The 22,500-nt window shown below is 45.8% G+C and overlaps 1 protein-coding gene across 1 annotated transcript in view; it reads left to right on the forward strand.

Moving 5' to 3' along the window:
• phlpp2 (PH domain and leucine rich repeat protein phosphatase 2) overlaps window positions 1–22,500 on the forward strand; it is a 104,012-nt gene that overhangs the window by 63,368 nt on the left and 18,144 nt on the right. The window contains exons 7-11 of the mRNA XM_063188572.1: window positions 6,717–6,863; window positions 10,229–10,459; window positions 15,140–15,342; window positions 17,016–17,076; window positions 18,370–18,465. Coding sequence (XP_063044642.1) covers window positions 6,717–6,863; window positions 10,229–10,459; window positions 15,140–15,342; window positions 17,016–17,076; window positions 18,370–18,465 — 738 coding nt within the window. The remainder of the gene's footprint in view (window positions 1–6,716; window positions 6,864–10,228; window positions 10,460–15,139; window positions 15,343–17,015; window positions 17,077–18,369; window positions 18,466–22,500) is intronic.

Consider the following 22,500-nt stretch of genomic DNA (forward strand, 5'->3'; position numbering starts at 1 on the left):
GCTTCAACGTATATATATTAAATCTATGAAGTATTACAGTCGAAAAGCATATAGGCTCAGTCAGCAAACGTCCAGGGAGGGACATCCCTGCTGTATCTCTGTCACTATGTATGGCGCACGTGCCTCTCAGTGAAAGACAATTTCATGGAAAATTCTGCTTATTTCACTGTAGAGTGAAATGTAGAAGCATGCCCGGTCAAGTACCAGTACTTACTGTAGAGCTGACATTTGAATATGAAACACCTAATGCTATAAAGACTACACAACATGTTTTATTGGTCTGATGTAACATACCGACATCAGATGCTAAATGTTAGGTCTTCATTCGCTCTAACAAGCTGTAGCAGACACAAGCTTGAAATATATTTTACTTTTTGTGTAATGATTCTATGTACTGGAGTATAGATTTTTTGCCTTCTTAATTCAATTGGTGAACTAGGTGTTGAGCGAATTGCAAATTTCATTAGTGCTTTGATATCAACCTCTAGGCTAATTCTGACTTGTTGAGATCTGCTCCAACGATGGCCCGTTACATGAATCTGATACCCAATTAATCAGACAAATGGAAAATAGAATTCGGAGGAAAATAATTCTAATTAGTCTGTAATTGATTGAAACACACCTAAACCGCATCTGCGGTGTCACTGATCAGGAAGTGGAATGCAGAGATGTGTCCATTGACCTCCCATGGAAGATACCCTGGAGATAGGAGTTTATTTTCACCTGTATGCGTTGTTGTATTTATCTGAGTTAGAGTGCTTTGCTTGGACATGCTCCTCTCAGGTGGAATGGGTTTATGCTGGGTTTTCTTTAACGTTTTTTTTTTTTACTTTGCATGTTGGCTGCAAGAGCTATTACAGAGAGAGAGGGAGAGAGAGGGGTGTGTGTATGTGTGTGTGAGAGTGTGTAGAGAGAGGGAGAGAGTGTGTGAGAGAGAGAGAGCTATCTGCCTGCAAAAAGTGCAGAGGGAGTATACTTTGGGAAAAGTTGCATTCCTCATGAGATTCATGGATATACAATATAGGTTTTTTTCAGTGTTCTGCAGAGTGTCAACCAAATAAAGAAACACAGAGACAGGTGTGAACATACAGAACACTGGGATCACATTTAAAGGGTATGGCTATGGATCGCAGGATGGATCCATACAAAGAAGGGTAGAAAGAAAGAGAAAGAAAGAAAAAAAAAACCCATAACATATCCACACAACACATTCTTGTGAATGACTTGACAGATACATACAGTTGTACATTGCACAATAGCATCTCATTTGCAGGGTATGGATTCCTGTTTGGATGAAAAAAAGAAAGAAAGAAAGAAAGGAAGGAAGGAAGGAAGGAAGGAAGGAAGGAAGAAAGAAAGAAAGAAAGAAAGGAAGGAAGGAAGGAAGAAAGAAAGAAAGAAAGAAAGAAAGAAAGAAAGAAAGAAAGAAAGAAAGAAAGAAAGAAAGAAAGAAAGAAAGGAAGGAAGAAAGGAAGAAAGAAAGAAAGAAAGGAAGAAAGAAAGAAAGAAAGAAAGAAAGAAAGAAAGAAAGAAAGAAAGAAAGGAAGAAAGAAAGAAAGAAAGAAAGAAAGAAAGAAAGAAAGAAAGAAAGAAAGAAGAAAGAAAGAAAGAAGGAAGGAAGGAAGGAAAGGAAGAAAGAAGAAGAAGAAAGAAAGAAAGAAAGAAAGAAAGAAAGAAAGAAAGAAAGAAAGAAAGAAAGAAAGAAAGAAAGAAAGAAAGGAAGGAAGGAAGGAAGGAAGGAAGAAAGAAAGGAAGGAAGAAAAGAAGGAAAGAAATGACATTCACAGAACAACACTTGCTTATGAATGAGTAGACTGATCCACAGAGCACCATGGCCATGTCACGGTTGCGTGCGCTGCTGAGATGTCAGGACGCAATGTGTTTGCTTGGATGCCCCTTGCGTAAGAGGCATGAGGTCTTGGTCAGCCTGGCATTCAGCTTCTCCAACGATAAGCCAAGTGGTATGTGTGTGTGTGTGTGTGTGTGTGTGTGTGTGTGTGTGTGTGTGTGTGTGTGTGTGTGTGTGTGTGTGTGTTAGGTCTGTAACGATACACCCAAATCACGATTCGGTTCGTATCACAATTTTGGACTTACAGTTCGATACACTCCACGATTTTTTATTTGTATTTTGTATAATTAACTAATGTTCTCTTTTTAACATTTACCTACATTATAAGAAAAATAACTATAATAGGTTGTACAATATGTAGAATAGGTTAGAACAGGCTACTAAAACAAAAAGAAGTTTAAAAATACACGTAATGATGACGATGATTTAGAGCTTGGAAGGACTGTCACCTCATATCATGCGTTAGTTTTCTGGACTGAAGGGTAACAGAGCTTTGAAAGTCGTACCACAATTCTGACTTCTTGCACCATGATACAGTTTCGTGGCACTGCGAATCACAATTGAATATGAATGGGAGTCAGTGGGAGGACCCCACAAGAATAGATTAGCAAGAATGTGTGTTTGTGCACTAGGGCTGTCCTAAACGATGATTTTTCTCCCGATTAATCTATCAACTATTTTTTTCGAATAGTCGATTAGTCAAACGATTAAAGTACTCTAGCAGTTTAATCTTCAAGGAAATTGGGGAAAAAAGGGGAAAAAACATTAAAATTAGGTCCCTGAGCTCACAATGAGCTTTAAATCATGATTGTAGCTTATTTACTCCAAGATACAATGTCCAATTCATACGTGCTGGGCAATTTTAGGTTTCAATAAAGTAATAAAGCATTAGTAAAGTAAGTAAAAAAGCATTGAATTAAATGAAACTATTAGTCGACAATGAAAATTCTTGTCGACTAATTTTTATAGTCGATTAGTCATGATTAGTCGATGAATCGTCCCAGCCCCATTGTCACTAATATGCATTAGAGCCCTGTTTACGTGGATATTTTTGTAAAGATATCAGTTTGGGCCTTTTGTATACACGTACTGTACATGTATAGTTTTTAAAATTTCCCCTTACATCTCCCCTAAAACCCACCTGTTACAATTGAGGGATTTTTTTATCCAGTCGTCGTGTTCATATGCAAACGGACAAAAAAAAGATACACGTTTAAAAATATCCGCTTACATGTAACCAAAGCCTAACTCTCACTGTTTGGTGGAACTAATGGAGGAGAATTATTTCAGGCAACCTAGTGGTGCTTCTCCTCCTCTGTGGGGATCTGGACAGAGAGGCACCACCCCTGTCCTCCTGCCTGCCTGCCTGGCTGCCAGGCTCCATACAGAGCCTATTAAAACATGAGTTGTAAGTGGGCATTCGCACCGAGAGATGATGCTATTAAATGTTAATCATCAACTAGCCGTAGCGTGTTATTGTTGCCGGGCCGTCATTAGCGCGAGGCTAAGCCCTAAGTGGGTTATTTGTATGTGTGTGAGTGAGTGGGATCGGGAGAGAAAGGGCGGAAAAGATGAACAGCAGGAGAGAGATGGAAGGAGAGAGAGAGGGAGAGAGAGAGGGAGAGAGAGCGGGAGAGAGAAAGAGAGGACAAATAAAGTAAGCAAGAGAGGAGATAGAGCACGAGAGAGAGGGCAAGTGAATGCACAAGAGAGACTGAGAGGGAGGGAGAAAGAGTGAGAGTAGAGGAATAGAATGAGAGGGAGAGAGAGAAGCAAGGGGATATAGAGTGAGGAAGGGAGTGAGAGAGCGAGCGAGGGAGGAAGAGATGTAGTCTGTGCAAAGGGCACCTGAGTGAGGATTTCTTCCCTCTCACAGACGTGGAGTGATTTTACACATCGTTACACCCTGCCTGCCCTCTCTCTCTCTCTCTCCCTCTGTTCTCTCTTCCTCCTTTCATTCCATTCCCAGCTTCCTCCCTGTGCCCCTGTTTTGTAATATTTCACTCCTTCTCCATGTATTCTCTCCCTTAGCGTTCCATATAATTCTTGCTGTTTTTTCCTGCATTTTTACTTGTCTCTGCCATATCTGTCTCTTATTGTCCCTTAATGTCTCTCTCTCTCTCTCTCTCTCTCTCTCTCTCTCTCTCTCTCTCTCTCTCTCTCTCTCTCTCTCTCTCTCTCTCTCTCTCTCTCTCTCTCTCTCCCTCTCCCACTCCCTCTCTCTTTATCTCTTTCTCTCTCACTCAAATGACATACTGTCTTTCACTCCTCTATCCCAGCTGTAGTATATTTAAGTAATAGCCTATTGTAGATGAACTGAGGACTGAGGAAATCTGTGCATGTATGTGTGTGTGTGTGTGTGTGTGTGTGTGTGTGTGTGTGTGTGTGTGTGTGTGTGTGTGTGTGTGTGTGTGTGTGTGTGTGTGTGTGTGTGTGTGTGTGTGTGTGTGTGTGTGTGTGTGTGTGTGTGTGTGTGTGCGTGCATGTGAGTGAGCGTGTGCGTGCATGTGCACGTGCACGTGCACGTGTGTGTGTGTGTGTGTGTGTGTGTAATGAAGTGTGTGTGCGTGCGTGCGTGCGTGCGTGCGTGCGTGTGTGTGTGTGTGTGTGTCTGGGAGAGGCAGGGGAGGATACACTATGAGCTCAGACATATGTTGTGACTCAGGCAGTACAGCCACCTCCATGGCTGACAAGATGCCAGGGACAGAGGGGGGGCAGTGGGCAGGGGAAAGGAGATGTGTGAGTGGGTGTGGGTATGTGTGGATGTGTGGGTGTGCATGCACACCTGTGTGGGAGGGTGTGTGTGTGTGTTTATATGTGTGTGTTTGTGTGTGTGCGTGTGTGTGTGCATGCGTGTGTGTGTTTATGTATGTGTTTTTATGTGCGTGTGTGTGTGTGTGTGTGTGTGTGTGTGTGTGTGTGTGTGTGTGTGTGTGTGTGTGTGTGTGTGTGTGTGTGTGTGTGTGTGTGTGTGTGTGTGCGTGCATGCGTGCATGCGTACGTGCATGCATGGGTGTGTGTGCATGCGTGTTTGTGTGCGTGCGTGTGTGTGTGTACAGGCGGGGGTGGCCATTACAGCTCATTTCTTCTGCATGGCCACACTCATTATCATGCACTTAACCAGCCTCTCGGCCAGAGGCAGCCAGTCACAGATGGAGGCAGAGCCACAGGCCGAGACAGAGGTGGGTGGAGTGGGGAGGGGGACATGTGCTGTGGTGGGGTTCTAATATGGGGGAGAGGGGAGCAGGGTGGCTGTAGTCTCCGCCAGGTAGGAGAGCCCCAGAGAGGCAGGAAGAGGGTGGGTGGGGTGGGGAAGATGGTCTGCTGTGGTGTGGCAATGTGGAGGTAGATGGAGGGAGAGAGGATGGCTGTAGTCAGTCAGGTTTTTAGGCGGTTGGGTGAGTGGTGGGGTGGGGCGGGAAAGATGGTCCACTGTTGTGGACACTATTGCTAATGTGGATGGGAGGTAGGGGTGGGGGAGAGGGTTTGTGGTGCAGTGATGTGGAGGCAGAGGGGAGGAAGAGGGGGTGGCTGCACTCTCACTGCCAGATTTTTAGGTGGATGGGTGGTGGTGTGGTGTGGTGGGGTGGGGAAGATGTTCTGCTGGGGTTGTCTGCTGATGTGGAGGTGGAGGGGGAGTGGGTGGTGACTGCCAGGAGGCAAGCCATTGTCAGGCAGACAGAGGTGTGGTGTGGTGGGGGAGAGGATCTGTGCTGTGGTGCACTGGCATAGAGGGAGCAGAGCCAGTTTCATAGGCATACTAGGCAGTTGCCTAAGGCCCCACCAAAACCTGTCCACACTAGGGGCCCCCAGCAGTCATCCCCGCCATACGTAGTAAATGCCTGCAAAAATGCTTCAAGGGGGGGGCCCTGGTCTATACGCAGCCTTGGGCCTCCAAATGTGTAGAGCCGTCACTGAGAGGGAGAGGGGGGTTGTGGCTGGAACCTCTGCCAGATTTGTTAGGCTCATGAAGGTGGCCCTTCTGCTGTGCCCAGCTGTTGTGGTGGGAAGGCCATTTGGGGAGAGGATTAAAAGTGTCCCTGGATGACCAGCTTTTAGGGGACGAAAAAGTTGCAGGCGTGAATTGCTACTCTTATTGGTGTGTAAAAGTGGAAAAAATAGGCACTGTGTGTGTGTGTGTGCGTGTGTGTGTACATATGTATGTGTGTGTGTGTGTGCGTGCGCGCGTGCGTGCATGCGTGTGCGTGTGTGTATGTGAAAAAGAGAGTGAAAGAGAGAGCGAGTGTGTACAAAGGCACATCTGCTTGTGTGTGTGCGTTCGTTCGTGCGTGCGTGCGTGCATGCGTGTGTGTGCGTGTGCTTGTGTGTTTGCGCATGCATGCACATGTTCGTGCTCAAGTGTGTGACCAAAGGGCTGCTTTGGGTCTTGATTTGCAAATGGGCTAGCTTGCTAACAGCTCCAGCTCCAGCTAGCTCCAGCCAGCCAGCCATCCGTGAAGTAGAGGAAAGGAGGGCTGTGAAAATGTCAGCGGTCCCGCTGTAACGAGGTCGCCGGAGCCACTGGACCAATTACACAAAACAAGGCTCCGTGCCACCGCTCTCCCTGAGCTGCTCAGGCCAGGGGAAACAACTAACACCTGACACAAACCGACACAGCGTTTTGTAACACTCACCTCTCCTCTCGCCACTCGCATGTCAGAGAAGAGGAAGTGTTTGACATTTTTACAACCCAGCTTTTATAAATGTGTACTGTACTGCCTACATGTCAAATCCTTAAGATTTTTTTTGCTATTTCCCACAGGTTTTACAACCCTGCCTGCATACGTAAATGCTTACATGTGTGCAAAGCAGTATATTACTTACTTGTCTTATTGATTCTCATTGTTGATTTTTTTTGCCCCCGTAGGTTTTCTCAGCTGAAGAGTTTGAATCTCTCCCACAACCGGCTGGGTGTGTTCCCTGAGTCGGTGTGTGAAATCCTGACCCTGACCGAGCTCAACCTGTCCTGCAATGGCCTTCATACTGTTCCTGCCGGCATCAGCAACCTGCAGAGGTAAAGAGGAAGCTGCGGCTGACTGGCTGCTAGGGATGTAAATAAAATCGAAATGTATCGATGTATCAGAAGTATCGCCTGGCGATTTAATCGAATCGCATCGCATCGTGGGGCATTCTTAAGAATCGAAAAGAATCGAATCGCTGGCCCCTGTGCAATGCCCTAGCTCCATAACACAATAGTAGTGGAAAAGTAATTGGAAAAAATCGAATCGAACCAAATCGCATCGTATCGTGGGGAATTCCTAAGTATCGAAAAAAAATCGAATCCCTGATTTAAGAAATCGATACCGTATCGTATCGTCATGAAGGCTGTGATTTACACCCCTACTGGCTGCGCACGGCTCTGCTATGCACATCGCAACGGATTCTCTTCCCAAAATCCAAAAACACTGGATTGAACTGAAGCTTTCACTCACTGACTCTGAGGTCTAATACTCAATACTACAAACCCCAACTCCGATGAAGTTGGGACGTTTGGTAAACAGTGAATAAAATAAAAATGCTATCATTTTCAAAACATTCAATCTATTCATTAGATGGAGAATAGTGAAAAGACAACATATTAAGTGTTAAAACCGAGAAAAAATATTGTTTTGGGGGACATATGTACTCATTTCTAATTTGATAAATCCAACACGTCTCAAAAGAGTTGGGACGGGGACAATAAATGGCAGCAAATGTCGAGGAAGACTAAAAACAAAACAAAAGACAACACTTAACAGTTAAATACATTAACCGATGAGATGATTTTATATAAAAAACAGTGTTGATTCCTATCTTGGACATGATTTCACCAGCTTAAATGGTGGGTGTATTCCTTGTCATGTTTTGCAATGTTTTCCTTTCTGTAGTGCTTACAGTGTGACAGGTCTTGACCAAAAACCCACCATTTTATCAACTGCTGTTCCTTATGATGGAGCCAAACTGTTAAAACATAGTAGAGAATGCAATTTGACCTTACTATGTGGCAGTAATCGAAGATCTCCCTTCAAAATATAATGCATGAGTGGCTTTTCATGCTGTTTAAAACCCATTTATACCATTCAGCACTGTATTTCACTCTACAGATGAGTGAGAACATCTTAACCAATGCACTACTGCACCCGCATGCCATCATGGAGGCTGACTTTTGAAGTTAGCACTAACACAAGTTGGATGGTCCATTTTCACTGTAGCACAGGATGTGCAATGCTCTATTATTGTCAAAAAGAATGGACTTCTACAACTTCTGCTGACTTCTGTAAGCAAAGGACAGTTTCCCATGTCTTCTGGGTCTATTTCAAGTGAGCTCAGGTGCTTAGGAGAATGTTACACCCCTGTATCATTTGCACGCATTAAGCATTCTTAATATGGTCAATTTTCAATAGCTCTAGCACTCCAGGAATTAGAGAGAGACTACAGCCAATATATATTTCATGATGTCATGAACCTATACAATGATTTTTGTAACAAAAATATGTCTTATAGTATACACTCAATCGTGGTAAATCAAAGGGAATTCAAAAATGTATGTAATAACTATGGTAATTATTCCCTTTGCATCTTTAATTCTGAGTGACTCAGCCTCTCTGTGATGATCTTATACCTGGACACCTATATTGTCCGTCAGTACAATTCATTTTGAAATGTTCTTCTTTGTTGTTTTATCTTATTTGGATGTTTACTAAATTTCACTGATCCCCGTCCCAACTCTTTTGAGACGTGTTGGATTTATAAAATTAGAAATGAGTACATATGTCCCCCAAAACAATATTTTTTCTCGGTTTTAACACTTAATATGTTGTCTTTTCACTAATCTCCATCTAATGAATATATTGAATGTTTTGAAAATGATACCATTTTGATTTTATTCACTGTTTACCAAACGTCCCAACTTCATCGGAGTTGGGGTTTGTAGTCCTACCCTACCCTACACGGTTACATTTTATTTGTCGCCGGCGTCAACGTTATGTCACTGTCATGTCATGTCATGACACAGTCATGGATGAGTCGTAAACATTATATTAATGTCATATATGTTTTATGGTCATGAAAAGTTGGCACTGTTTGGGCTGTCTTTACCAAAAACTTCATGATAACAGTCATAAAATGTTTATGACATTGACATATTGTTTATGACATGTCCATAACTGTGTTATGACACTGTTATAACACTGTCACATCATACATATGACGCTAGTGTCAAGTAAAGCGTTACCCATCACACATTTGTTGTAATGAAGACATATATATATATATTCAATCTCATTGCACAATGCCGTCAGGCATCTATGTATTCTGTTCTGTTCTGTTCTGTTCTATTCTATTCTATTCTGTTCTACTCTGGACACCACTAAACTGCATAAACACTCCGCCCCACAGAAGTCCCACTTACAGGCCCTCAGGGACACGTGCACGCTGCCTAAACATGGCACAGTTTAAAAGGGCTGTGTGTGTCTACTGTATAGGATCCAACTACTGTGGCCCGCTGGGCTCCTTGCTTCAAGGACAGTTTGTTGGGTTTGTTTTTTTCCTCCACCTTTTTTGGAACAGAAAATAGCTGCAATGGCTGAGGTGGAATCAGCTCTGACTCTCAGGTGGCCATGCCGTACTTCTTCCTCCCTCTCTCCCTCCCTCTCTCCACTCCTCCCTCAGTCGCTCCCTCGTTACTTTTTTTCCCTCTGTGCAATTCAGAATGTTTTATTCTCGCTACCCATTTCCCTCTCCTCTCCTGATTCTTCATCTTGTTAAGACGCTCTCCACTCTTCATCAGGAGGAGAATGGTCCTGAGCTGCGCCGAGCTGAGTGTTTGGCCCTGTGGGGGGTTGAGAAATGCCAGCGTATGATAATGGAGAAAGGGGAAGGTGGTGAATAATGCTTTCATTTGTGTAGTACTCATGGGAGGACATTTTGTTTTTGTTTTTTTGTCCTGAGCCTCCTGCTGTTTACCACCATCTCTCTTCAACAGCTACCCATTTTGTTATGAGGACATAAGCACATTTATTTATTTTCCAAATTTAATTTCAGGCAATTGGGTCAGATCAAAACAGTCAGGATAACCACCATAACTGCATTACTTAGCTTTCAAATTTTATGTGACATACACTGTCTTTATATACAGTATATTTCAACATACCTTATAGATGGATGCATATTGTGTAATATGAATACTGTGAATAATGTGATGCTTGAATTGTACATACTGTAAGTGGACATTTCTTGGATTGCCTCTGCCCCCTTCAGTATCTGCTAATGTATGTAGCAAAGATGACTGTAGTGAAGAATGTTGTGAAGTAATCTATGTCGAAATGGATGGATAATGATGACGCTGGACTAACTCCAGTTCCACCTTTCTACCCACCACCCTCGACATCCCCCCTGCAGCCTGCAAACCCTGTCCCTGGACGGCAACCACCTGAGCTCCTTACCGGAGGAGCTGGGCGGCCTGGCGCAGCTGAGCGGCCTGGGCCTGTCCTTCAACGACTTCCCCCAGGTGCCCGCCGTGCTGGAGCGGCTGGCGGCGGTGGACAAGCTGGCCATGGCCGGCAACCGGGTGGAGACGCTGCTGCTCTGCGGCCTGGCCAAGATGGCGCACATCAAGAGCATCGATCTACGGTGAGCACCACCGCGGAAACCCCATCGTGTATCGGTTTCCCTTTCACTTCCTCTCTATGTCTAACCATCTCATTCTTTCTCTCTCTCTCTCTCTCTCTATCTCGCTCTCCCTTTGGCTCCTTTCATTTTTTTATTTATTTCTTTGTCTCTTTCACTCTTTCTTCGTCTCTTGCTCTCCCTCTCTTATCAGTCCCTTCTCTCTCTCTCTCTCTCTCTCTCTCTCTCTCTCTCTCTCTCTCTCTCTCTCTCTCTCTCTTTCTCTCTCTCTCCCTCGCTCCCTCCTTCTTCCTCTTCTACTTTTCCTCTCATCCCTCATTTCTCTCTATTGTTTTTTCTCATTTCCTCTCAGTCTTCAATGTATCACTCGCTCTCTTTCTAACCCCCTGCCGCTCGCTCTCTCTCTCTCTCTCTCTCTTGTCTTGCTATGGTTCCTGCCCTGCAGTTAATACTCTGTCCGGACCTCGGCATGCATAATGTGCACTCAATCCAGGCCGGTAATGCAATAAGTGGGCCCATCAGTAGATCAGTTAGGAGGCTTGCTGCTCACTGGAGGGTTGAGCAGCGCTGCTCTCCCAAAGCCCCCTAGCCCTGCCTCCCCCGACGTCCCCTTGGAGACTCTCCACACAACTTTTATGAAGCTTTCAAATCCCCTCCTTCTTCCTGTCTGTTTCTCGTCCTCCCTGTCCTTCAAAGGCATGGCACTTGAGCTGCTGAATATTGAGATCTCGCTTGCACTTTTGTCTCCACGTCTTTTGCCCTCTGTCCATCCCTGTTCTTTGTTGGATCGCACCGCTGTCTTTTTCTCGCTGCACTCTGCTCTCTCTTTTATTGTGCTGTGCACTCTGCTCTTACCCTCTTTCCCGGTCTCTCTGTCTCTGTCTCTCTCTGTCTCTCTCTCTCACACTAGCTCTCTCTCTCTTTCTCTATCTCTCTCTATGTCTTCTCATCTTCTAAGTTGGCAGTGGTGTTTTGAGGGGGCACGGCTGTCTCTCTCTTTCTCTTTCTTTCTTTCTCTCTCTCTTTCTCTCTCTCTTTCTCTCTCTCTTTCTCTCTCTCTCTCTCTCTCTCTCTCTCTCTCTCTCTCTTCTCATCTTCTAAGTTGGCAGCTGTGTTTTGAGGGGGCAGGCCTGTGAATATATTGGGGTCCTGCTCACCTGCAGTGCATTACGCCTCCAGCAAAACCAAACCTCATTAAAGCCGCCCGGCCGGCGGTGCTACCGTCTCTCTTCTGTGACACTACCTGAACCTGTCAGGGACAAACGGGAGAATTGAAATGATGGGATTGGAAAGAGAAGAGTTTAAAAAGTTTGAAACGTTCTAAGTCGTGGAAAAGGAAGATGAGTTACAAAATGGTGACCGGGCGCTGTTGGCAGACTATTCAAACCATGAAACATATCCAGAAGTTTCTGGAGTTGAATGGTTTGTAAAGAGAAGAAGAAGAGTCTGTAGTCATAGAAAAGATACTGTATCCTGGTCACACAATGGTGGTTGGGCACCGTTGGTAGAGAAACATGAGACATGCACAGAACTTTCTGGAGTTCTGGCATTTCAACAAGGTAGTGAATGAGGGGTTAAGGGGCGAGTGAGAGATTTACAGGCCTGTACTTAGAGGGATTACAACGCCGTTTGTACGGTTCATAGAACTCTAGATCCTAAAAGGTAGCATCCAACTCTTCGATGATTCCGGGAAGCTCTTACGCAAGTGCCAGATGTGTCCGCCGAACGTAACACATGAGCACAGTACGGTGTGAAGCTGAGAGAGAGAAAGAGCGAAAGAAAGAGACAGAGAGAAACCAACATGTCATGAATCCACTCATCACCAGGGGCTCAACAGGAGAGCTCCTCCTCTGAGGCTTCTCACCCCAAAGTCTTGACCGCGCACAGCGTTCGGGATTACGACCTGTGTTTGAGCAGCTGTGAAGGATCTGGTTGGGCGGGGAGAAACTATCAAGTCCTTTCCTCCAGGAGAAACCCATAAGCCAGCCAGAGAACAGGCTTCAGATGCCCAAACTATTTCGTCCCACCGCAGAAGCACCATCATCCACCAAGCTACCATCCCAACCACCAGCAGCAGCAGTAGAGCTCTAGAATCCTCCTAAAGCTCTGGAACTATGCCAGACGCCCTCAGAGACTGATGCGTGTCAGATGATCGAGGCGTAGGGGAGAGTTTACAGAGGGCTTTTAGAGGCACATGGCTTCTGGAGGCTGGGTAGGCAGAGGCGAGGGCAGACAAAGCCTCTGTTGATGACCACAAACAGGCCTGACGCTGGGCCAACACTGCGCTCGCTGTTCTTGTCTGACCATGCAGTGGGCAGAGAGTTATTTGTCTGCGCTCTCTTTGCGCTGTTGTATTGGCTGTGTTGGTATTTTCCTGCCTACTTCACTTGCCCATCTGTCCCACTCACTTGTCTGTTTGACTCTCTGCCTGGCTGTCCATCTGTTTGTCTGCCTGTCTTGCTGTTGAATGCAGTCTGTCTTTATTTCTGTTCATTTGACACTCTGTCAGCCAGTTTAAGGCTATGTCTATGTTTGTATTTCTGTCTCTGGCCTCTCAGTACTGTTCTGGGGTGCATTTCTGGAAAGCATAGTTGTTAGCCGTTAGCAACTAAGGTAGTTGCCAATAGGAAATTCCATTGCAACCAACAAAGTAGCTAACATAGTTAGCAACTACGTCAGAAATGCACCTCTGATCTAGTTTTGTTTTTTTGTTTGCATGTTTACAGTACATATGCAGCTGTGCTTTTCGGCAAAATGTGAACAGTGTTGGAATGACTTTGTGAGCGCTTTTTAAAATGCGAAATGAGTGTTGGGGTCGACTGAGGCGTATTATATGCCTTTGCAATATGACCGTAATCCCATTACGAAAACACGGCCCTCTTGTTGTGTCCCGGGCTGAACATTAATCGCCGTCGCTCATTTCTCTTGTCAGCAGTATCATCCGTAGTAAACAACACAATGTCAGGTGTTTTGTGAAATTGTTGCGAGTGCTAATGGTATCACAGACTTGCTGACATCACTTGTTTACTGTACAGTTGGGCCGTAATATTATGCAGTACTGCAGGACTGCTTTGATGTGGCGCATTTGTGTTATACTGTCGGTTGAAAGTGGGTTATTATAGCCGAGCGGGACTATGGGATCTATTCTTGCAGTATATAGAAGCACCGTCTTTTTTCTCATCTTGTGTGTTTTGTAGAAATGACTTATTTGATAAAATGCCCTCAGATGCCTCTTGGTTCTTTAATCAGCAGCAGCTAATGTTAAAGGGCTGTCATGGTTAAGCGGTTAGGGTGTCAAACTTGTAGCCCAAAGGTTGCCGGTTTGAGTCCCGATCCGCCAGGTTGGTTGGGGGAGTTATCAACCAGTGCTCTCCCCCATCCTCCTCTATGACTGAGGAACCCTGAGTATGGTACCGTCCCGCCACACTGCTCCCTAGGGGCGCCAGTGAGGGCTGCCCCCTTGCACGTGTGAGGCATAAATTCAGTTTCGTTGTGTGCAGTGTTCACTTGTGTGCTGTGGAGTGCTGTGTCACAATGACAATGCGTCCAACACTGAAACAGACAACTATTGGCCATATAGTACTGTATGTGCAGTGCAAGACTGAGTGAACTTCTATACAGCAGAGGCTGCTGTCCCTCTTGGGTCAGAAAGTTGGCAGAAAATGCTATGTGTAAGTTGCAGCACCTTATAAAAGTGGTGTTTTGATCATCTGGTGAAACCAGAGAGGGGAGCTTTTAAAAAGTGCTTTGGTGGCTGTATCGCTGTTCGGGATGTGTTTAAGCCTGCTTGTGCTTGTGCTCATGTTGGCGGGTTGGGTGGTCGATACCTGAATGAAGACTGACTATCTCTTTCAGTGGGAGTTTTTCAGTCAGCAGGGCGAACTGCAACTTTTCTGCAATTGCTGAACTTTTGGCTTTGAATCATCAATGGTGTAGCTCTATAAATACATGGGCTGTAGACTAAGATAGATAGATAGATAGATAGATAGATAGATAGATAGATAGATAGATAGATAGATAGATAGATAGATAGATAGATAGATAGATAGATAGATAGATAGATAGATAGATAGATAGATAGATAGATAGATAGGGCAGCCATTGACTGGGTAGAGAGCAAGTCTTTGAATCAGAGGCATGCAGGTCTGAATTCCACCTTAGTTCAGTGTATAGGCCTATATACGTAGTATTTTTACTGACATGCAACAAAATCGCTCAGTCCAGGCAGAAGTAACATAGAATACACTATAATGGTATCTAAATGATCTATGGTTGTGTAAGAAGACTCTTGATTTGTCCCACCTCCTCCCTGTTTTCCTCCATTTCGCTAGTGGTCCCACTCTACCATAACTCTATACACACGGGGAGGTGTGAGCGGATCTCCTCCCGCTAGATCTCCACTGGCTAACAATGCCGGAGATGCTTTACCGTACAGCAAGCACTCAGGGGGCAAACTGGGGGGGGGGGGCGCTGTGGTGCAACGCGCTAACCCCCCCCCCCACCCTCCCTTGCATTTAGGCTTGCATGCCCTTGCAAGTCCGTCCAGGGTCATTTCCCAACCCTGCCCCATATCTCTCTCCTGCTCATTTCCTGTCTCCTCTCACACTGTCCTGTCATATTAAAAGGCCCAAAAAGCCTCCAAAACAAACTGGAGTTAATTCAGTCTCAATGTTTGATTGACAGGCTGAACGGCCTGCGGTGTGTGAAGAGCGAGACCATGGAGCCGGTGAAGCAGCTGACACACCTGGACGTGCGGGACAACCACCTGGCGGCGCTGGACCTCAGCTCGGCCTGCAGCCTGGAGAGCCTGCACTGCCAGCGCAACCAGATGGGGGCGCTCACGCTCAGCGGCTTCGCGCTGCGCACCATCCACGCCAGCCACAACCGTGAGTATACGGCGGAGAGAAAAGTGAAGTGCAGTACCGTACAGTAAAGAGAATCAGCTTCCCCATTCCTGACTTTGGGACAGTTTTAGACTACTTGTTATCTCACCTCTCTCTCTCTCTCTCTCTCTCTCTCTCTCTCTCTCTCTCTCTCTCTCTCTCTCTCGCTCTCTCTCTCTCTCTCTCTGCCTATCATTCACTCATTCTACTGTATATATCCATCCATCTGTACAGCGTGCCAGTATAGAGCCACCTTCTCCATACCCAGGCCATACTGCCCCCCACCCCCCCCTTCTTTACATTCTCACATTCTGTCGATCTATATATCCATCCATCTGGGCATCATCCATCCGAGCACACTAGGAACAGTGGTGGGCGAAGTAAAGAGAGCCACTGTGCAAATGAACTGTAGACTACCTCTGCTCTCCCTCCTCTCTCTCTCTATCCTCCCATCATTCTCTCAATCTACTGTATCCTTCCATCCATCTTGACACGTCATCTACAAACGTATACGAGGAACATCTGTGAGCGCACAGAAAAGAGAGAGCATGAAGACGCTCAACGCCTAGACCATTTCCTACCCCACCACAACTCCACATCAACTTCGACCTTCCTCTTTTGTCTCTCCCTCTTTCTTTCTCTCATTCTGTCAAGATATTTTTTCCCTCCATCTCTTCACATTGAAGGATAGGCACCAACTGAGTCCAAGTGCACAAACCAGGGGTGAATTTCTCAAAACCAAAGTTGCTTACTACATTAGCTACTTAGCTGCTTTCAATGCATTTTCCCATTGGCAACTGCCGAAGTTGCTAACAGGCTAACAACTTCCCTTTTGAGAAACTCACCCCAGCTCATCTGCTGCCCTCTCCATCACTGACAAAATCTCTCTTCTCTCTTCTCATCTTCTAAGTTGGCAGTTGTGTTTTGAGGAGGCACGTCTCTCTCTCTCTCTCTCTCTCTCTCTCTCTCTCTCTCTCTCTCTCTCTCTCTCTCTCTCTCTCTCTCTCTCTCTCTCTCTCTCCATCTTTTTGTATACATACTGTACATATTGAAGAGTCAGCAACAACCATGATGGCGTGAGCCCCAATGCCCTCTGCATTCACCCCTGATTTATGCCACACCGAATAATGCTCTACCCCTCCTCTCCACACTCCCTCATTCATTCTCTTTTATCATTCTTGCCGTCTTGCTTATTATTCACTCTGTCCAGATTTCCATCCATCTATGCATATCTAATAGTCTATCTGTGTCACATGCTCTCTCTCTGTCTCCAGGGGATGCATGCGTTATATAACCTATAGGCCCCTTCCTTTCCTGGTCTACCATTGGCTGCTCGTGCCATGGTACCATAACGCTGCGAACGTGCCAGCTGCCACTGCACACAGCATACACAGTAAAATACACATATTCCCTCTCTCACACACACTCACACACACACATACGCACGCACGCACACACACACACGCTCTGTGCACACGTAAATACACTCGCTCATGATACACACCTCAACGCACACAACGAGTTGTTTTTCATTGCGGTTTTACAGCGTGTTGTTGTCTGTCATGCGTGGGAGGGTTTTACAGCTTGTGTGTGTTTTCCCCTCCTGGCTGGCTGACTGACTGTGGCCTTCTGTGTGTGTGTCTGTGTGTTCCTCTTTTGTGTGTTTCCCCTGGCAGGCCTGACCACCGTCAACATCTACCCCGTGCCCAACCAGCTGACGCACATGGACCTATCCTGGTAAACCATTACATTTCATACTGCCCGGATGTTGTTTAGATCGGGTATGGGCAACTGTAATGATAAGGAGCAGCTACACAGTCTCACCCCAAGTAGTCAATTTTTGACTACTCAATTTTTGACACCCCAAGACTGCAATTTTTGACGTCTTGGGTATTCCTTCCATGTCACATTTTGACTATGTCCTCAAAGGCGCCCCCTTGTGGCAGCATAACGTCATTGAGGTTAGGTTTAGGAATAGTTTTAGGGTTAGGCCACATAGTCAAAATGTGACGTGGAAGGAATACCCAAGACGTCAAAAATTGCCGTCTGGTCCAAGGTAGTCAGAAATTGACTACTTGGGGTGAGACTGCGTTGGGAGCAGAGTTGTGTGAAGTAGATGTAGAAGTACTCTGACAGATGTAATTACAACACCTGTGCTATGATATTACATTTTGAAAACAGAGCTGTACCAAAAATACTGAATCAAACTAAGATAACGCAAAACATGCCCACTCAATGCAAAAGCGTGTGCTCAAGTTGGGTCTCCTAAGGGGGCGTTGTCCCCTACTTCTTCTTCTCTTTTTGAGGTGTTTGCGCAAGATGTGCGCTACCGCCATCTACAGCACTAAGGGGACTTCATTGATTCTCAACCTCAGGACTCCGAAGGTCTCCTAACCGAAGGTCTCCTAAAGGGGCGTTCACCCGAAATAAAGTGGATACCGGAAAAGAAAAAAAATGACGCTTCTTGTTAGATCCACCTTCTTTGGCTGTACTCTTACAGATGTAATTACAGCACTAGTCGTATGGCATTACGAAGTTCAAACCATGTAATATCATAGCACTAGTGTTGCCTGTACATCTGTAAGGGCACTTCTACTTCTAGAAAAGAGAAATATCCTCCGCTCTCCTGCACTTCACAATCTGGTGCGTCACGGTAAAGGACTGGTAGATGCAGGGAAAGAAAGGAGTCACCGGTGCATCTTCAGATGTGGAAGTTTACTAGTTTTATTGGGCAAGTCCCAAGACTAACGACATTTCGACGTTGTCACGTCTTCTTCAGAGTCAAATTCATTCATAAAGGAAGTGAACACCATTTTCAGTATTAATTCAATTTTGACAAAGTTACTGCATTTGCCTTTGTTCGGCAGAATAGTGATGATGATGATGATGATGATGAGGAGGAGGAGGAGGAGGATCATGATGATGAGAATGATGGTGATGATGATAATGATGGTGGTGGTGGTGTCGGTTATAATGATGACGATGGTGGTGGTGAAGGTTTGATGTTTGTAAATCTGTGTTTCTTCTCAGGAACCTTCTGGAGTACCTGCCTGACTGGGTGTGTGACAGCAGGAAGATTGAGCTGCTGGATGTGTCCCACAATCTCCTGTCTGAGCTGCCAGCCAGGTGAGCAGATGGGTGCAATGCTCTTCTCTCTCTCTCTCACACTCTCTCTCTCTCTCTCTCTCTCTCTCTCTCTCTCTCTCTCTCTCTCTCTCTCTCTCACACACACACACACACACACACTCTCTCTCTCTCTCACACACACACACACACACACACACACACACACACACACACACACACACACACACACACACACACACACACACACACACACACACACACACACACACACACACACACACACACACACAGACACACACACACACACACACACACACACTCCTGCCATACAGACATAACCACCACTTTCCCCTGAACTCTTAACAGCCACAGTGTGATAACAACCTCAGATACACCCCACCCCCAAGTCCTCAGCAAAACAGAGCTCAACTCTAATAATCCAATCACCTCTATAGGCAGCTGTTACATTACGTCCATCTTCTTTTAGCCTGACCATGACCAACCTGTCCGTCTGTCCGTCTGTCCAGAACTGTTCCTGCCCTGTCAAGCCAATCCCACCACCTCTGACTGACACTCTCACTACCTGTCGCCCCACTACGACTCAACCACTACCTGCACTCCCACTGACAGCTGAACTCCCTCTTAAAACTGCTCCCACAATATCATGGCCAAAGACTTCCCACGTGACCATGACCAGGGGTGAAAGTAGGCCAGTGTGCACAGGTGTGTATAGCACCGATATGAAATTTACAGCTGGTGCACAGTAGTCAAGTCAAGTCAAGTCAAGTAGGTTTTATTGTCAATTTCTTTACATGCACTGGTCATACAAAGAATTTGAAATTACATTTCTTGCTTTCCCATACAGACATAGACTAATCTAGGTAAGGACATAGACAGTATAGACATAGACAGTACTTATACATGGACTTAAGACAGTATGGACATAGACAGTGCTCATACAGACATTTAAAGTGCAAGACTGGACAACAGAAGACTTGTAGAGGACATACATTAAGAGGTATTGTTGTGCTTTTTGTGCTTTTCCTAAAGTAAGTAAGTGGTAAGAGAATAGGGTTAATGCTGTCCAAAAACCCACATTTGAAAAAAGTAAGGTCTGCTTTAAACTAGAAAACACATACAGTACAACCACATTATGCCATTTGATATGTCATAAATCACGCAGTGATCTGTAGTGCATGTGTTTATTTTGTTTGCGAGTTTATTTTGTTTGTTTATTGTTTGTTTGCGGATGGAGGGGTGGTAGCACCGGTAAGACATGAAAACTACTTTCACCCCTGACCATGACCAAGCCTTCTCTCCTCTCCCTGTGACTGTCATCACATCACTTCCCAAGTCAATCTCTCCACCTCCAGACCGACACGCATCCACTACTGTACTTGGCCTCTGGCCAGGGCCTTGTGAGGCCCCTTAGGATCAACACAATTCAAACAGCACCTTGCCCTCCCACCGAGAGCTCATGGTTCACGACACTGAAAACCGCTGGTGTATTATGTCTATCTTCTTTCAGTCTGACCATGACCAAGCTCTCTCTCCACCTGTAACTAGCCTTGCCTCCTCAAGCCAACCTCAATCTTCTCGAATACCACTATAAACTGTCATGCCCATCCTCTTTCAGTCTGACCATGACCAAGCTCTCTCTCCACCTGTAAATGCTCTTGGCTCCCCAATCCAACCCCGACCTCTCAGACTGACACACCACCAAAGATTCTCTATTCTAAACCGTCTCTGACACCACCACCATCACCACCTCCCCCATGATAGCTGTAGCACCACTATAAACTGTTACTGTATCATGTCCATCCTCTTTCAATCTGGCCATGACCAAGCACTCTGTCCACCTGTAACTGCCCTTGCCTCCCCAAGCCAACCCCAACTACCACCACCACCCCCCCCCCCCCCCATGATAGCTGTAGCACCACTATAAACAGCTCCTCCATCATGCCCCATCCCCTTTCAATCTGACCGTGACAAACGGGAGGAAAGTGAGTCATAGCCAGAAGCTCAACAGCCTCTTCCTCCCCTCTCCACTGCCCCCACTTCAACACACGCACGCAAGCATGCACATACACAGACACACACACACACACACACACACACACACACACACACACACACACACACACACACACACACACACACACACACACACACACACACACACACACACACACACACACACACACACACACACACACACACACACAATCACACACACACACTTCCTCTCCCGACGATGTTTTGGCCGTAGTTTATGGGACAGTGTACCATATTAATGTGATTTACTTGGCCGGGGATTACAGCTCGGCCAGACGTCGGATGGCAAAATGAGATCCCCATTATTGACAGGCCAGCCAAGGCGGAGAGGGGAGAGGGGAGAGGGGAGAGGGAGGCTACCCAGGCCATGATGAGGCTCGGTGGGATGTCGGGAGTGAGTGTTGTGGGCACTGCAGGGAAGCCAACATGGGGAGACAAACGGGTTAGTTGTTCTGGGCCCAGCAGGAGAGGGGGCCCAGAAGTGGGTCCTCATTACATTGTATGCATTGCGTTGAGGGCCGTTTTCGATTACTTTGTCCTGGGTCCAGCAAAAGCTGTTAGTGGCCCTGGGCGTTGGGGGTTAGGGTTGGAGTTGGGGTAGGTGTTGGTGGTCGTTGTGGAGGTGGTGGTGTTGTTGGTGGTGGTTCATGCATTGTGCACTCGCAGTGTATGTAAGTGTCAACACCACCCTGCCTAAATTAGCCCTCTTCATTTGCATGTAAATAGACTGAAATGTCCTCTCCAACATGATGATATTTCAGGCTGCGTATGTGCTGCTTAGCTGTATCGCTCCAGATGGAGGCCTCTGTTATTTCATTTGTTTATTTATTTATGTATTGGGTTACATTGAATTTTTGCAGGGGTGGTTACACTAGACGGATGAGCTGAAGGAGACAGTGATGGATTTTACTATTTTTCTGGTGGAGCTTTCATGCGTCTTGATTCGCCCGCTTTGGCAATCATCAAATGAGCAGTGCAGAACAATAGTCTTGTCTGTCCCAATCCATCTCCCTGTTCACTCTTGTCTGTTCTATCTCTATGTCTATGTCTGTCTTTTCCCCCCTCTCTCCCTCTGATTTACTCTCTTTTTGTCTACTGAATGTTACTAGTGCTGAATATTGTACGCACTCAAGCACTATATCAGGAGTTGAACCGGCAACCTTTGAGCTACTGGTTTGGACTAACCACTTACCACTACCCTAATGTTACCCCTAGAGTTGTGCTGTAATGTAGAGGGCTGTTGGCTGTAACTTCTCATTCCGTGAATCAGTGAAAATTATTTTATAAATGAGATATTAAATCTCAAATCTCCCTCTCTCTCTCCCACACCCATCCATCTCTTTTCCATAACACACACACATATTCACGCAGGCAGACAGACAGACAATCACGCATATGCACGCATGCACACCTCACGCACACACACACGCACACGCACACGCACACGCACACACACACACACACACACACACACACACACACACACACACACACACACACACACACACAGGTACGCACACACACACACATACATGCACACACACACACACACACACACACACACACACACACACACACACACACACACACACACACACACACACACACACCGTCTCTCTTCTACTACTCTGAATGAGTAGAAGAGAGATGGCATATTGGGGAGTTGTATTGTTTCTCCCTTCTCATGCTGAATTAATGTTTTAATTCACTCGGCTGTAACTTATACTTCTGTGAACCAATGGAAATGATATAATAGTGATAATGATATAAAAGGTGATTGAATCTCAAATCTCACTCACTCACTCACTCTCTCTTTCCCCTGCTCCTGTGCACCCCTACCTGCGACACTCCTCTTCTTCCTCCCTCTCATCTGTAGACTGCTCAGTATATCACTGTCTAATGATGGGTTTGGGGTCATGTTGTTTTGTTATGATGGCTTGTGGATATCAGGAAGTGATATTGTTTCTACCTTCAGAGGCTGAATGTTTATTCACTTGGCTGCAATGACTCACATAAACA

Source organism: Engraulis encrasicolus, chromosome 22, assembly GCF_034702125.1.
Source record: "Engraulis encrasicolus isolate BLACKSEA-1 chromosome 22, IST_EnEncr_1.0, whole genome shotgun sequence".
Taxonomy (NCBI): Eukaryota; Metazoa; Chordata; class Actinopteri; order Clupeiformes; family Engraulidae; genus Engraulis; species Engraulis encrasicolus.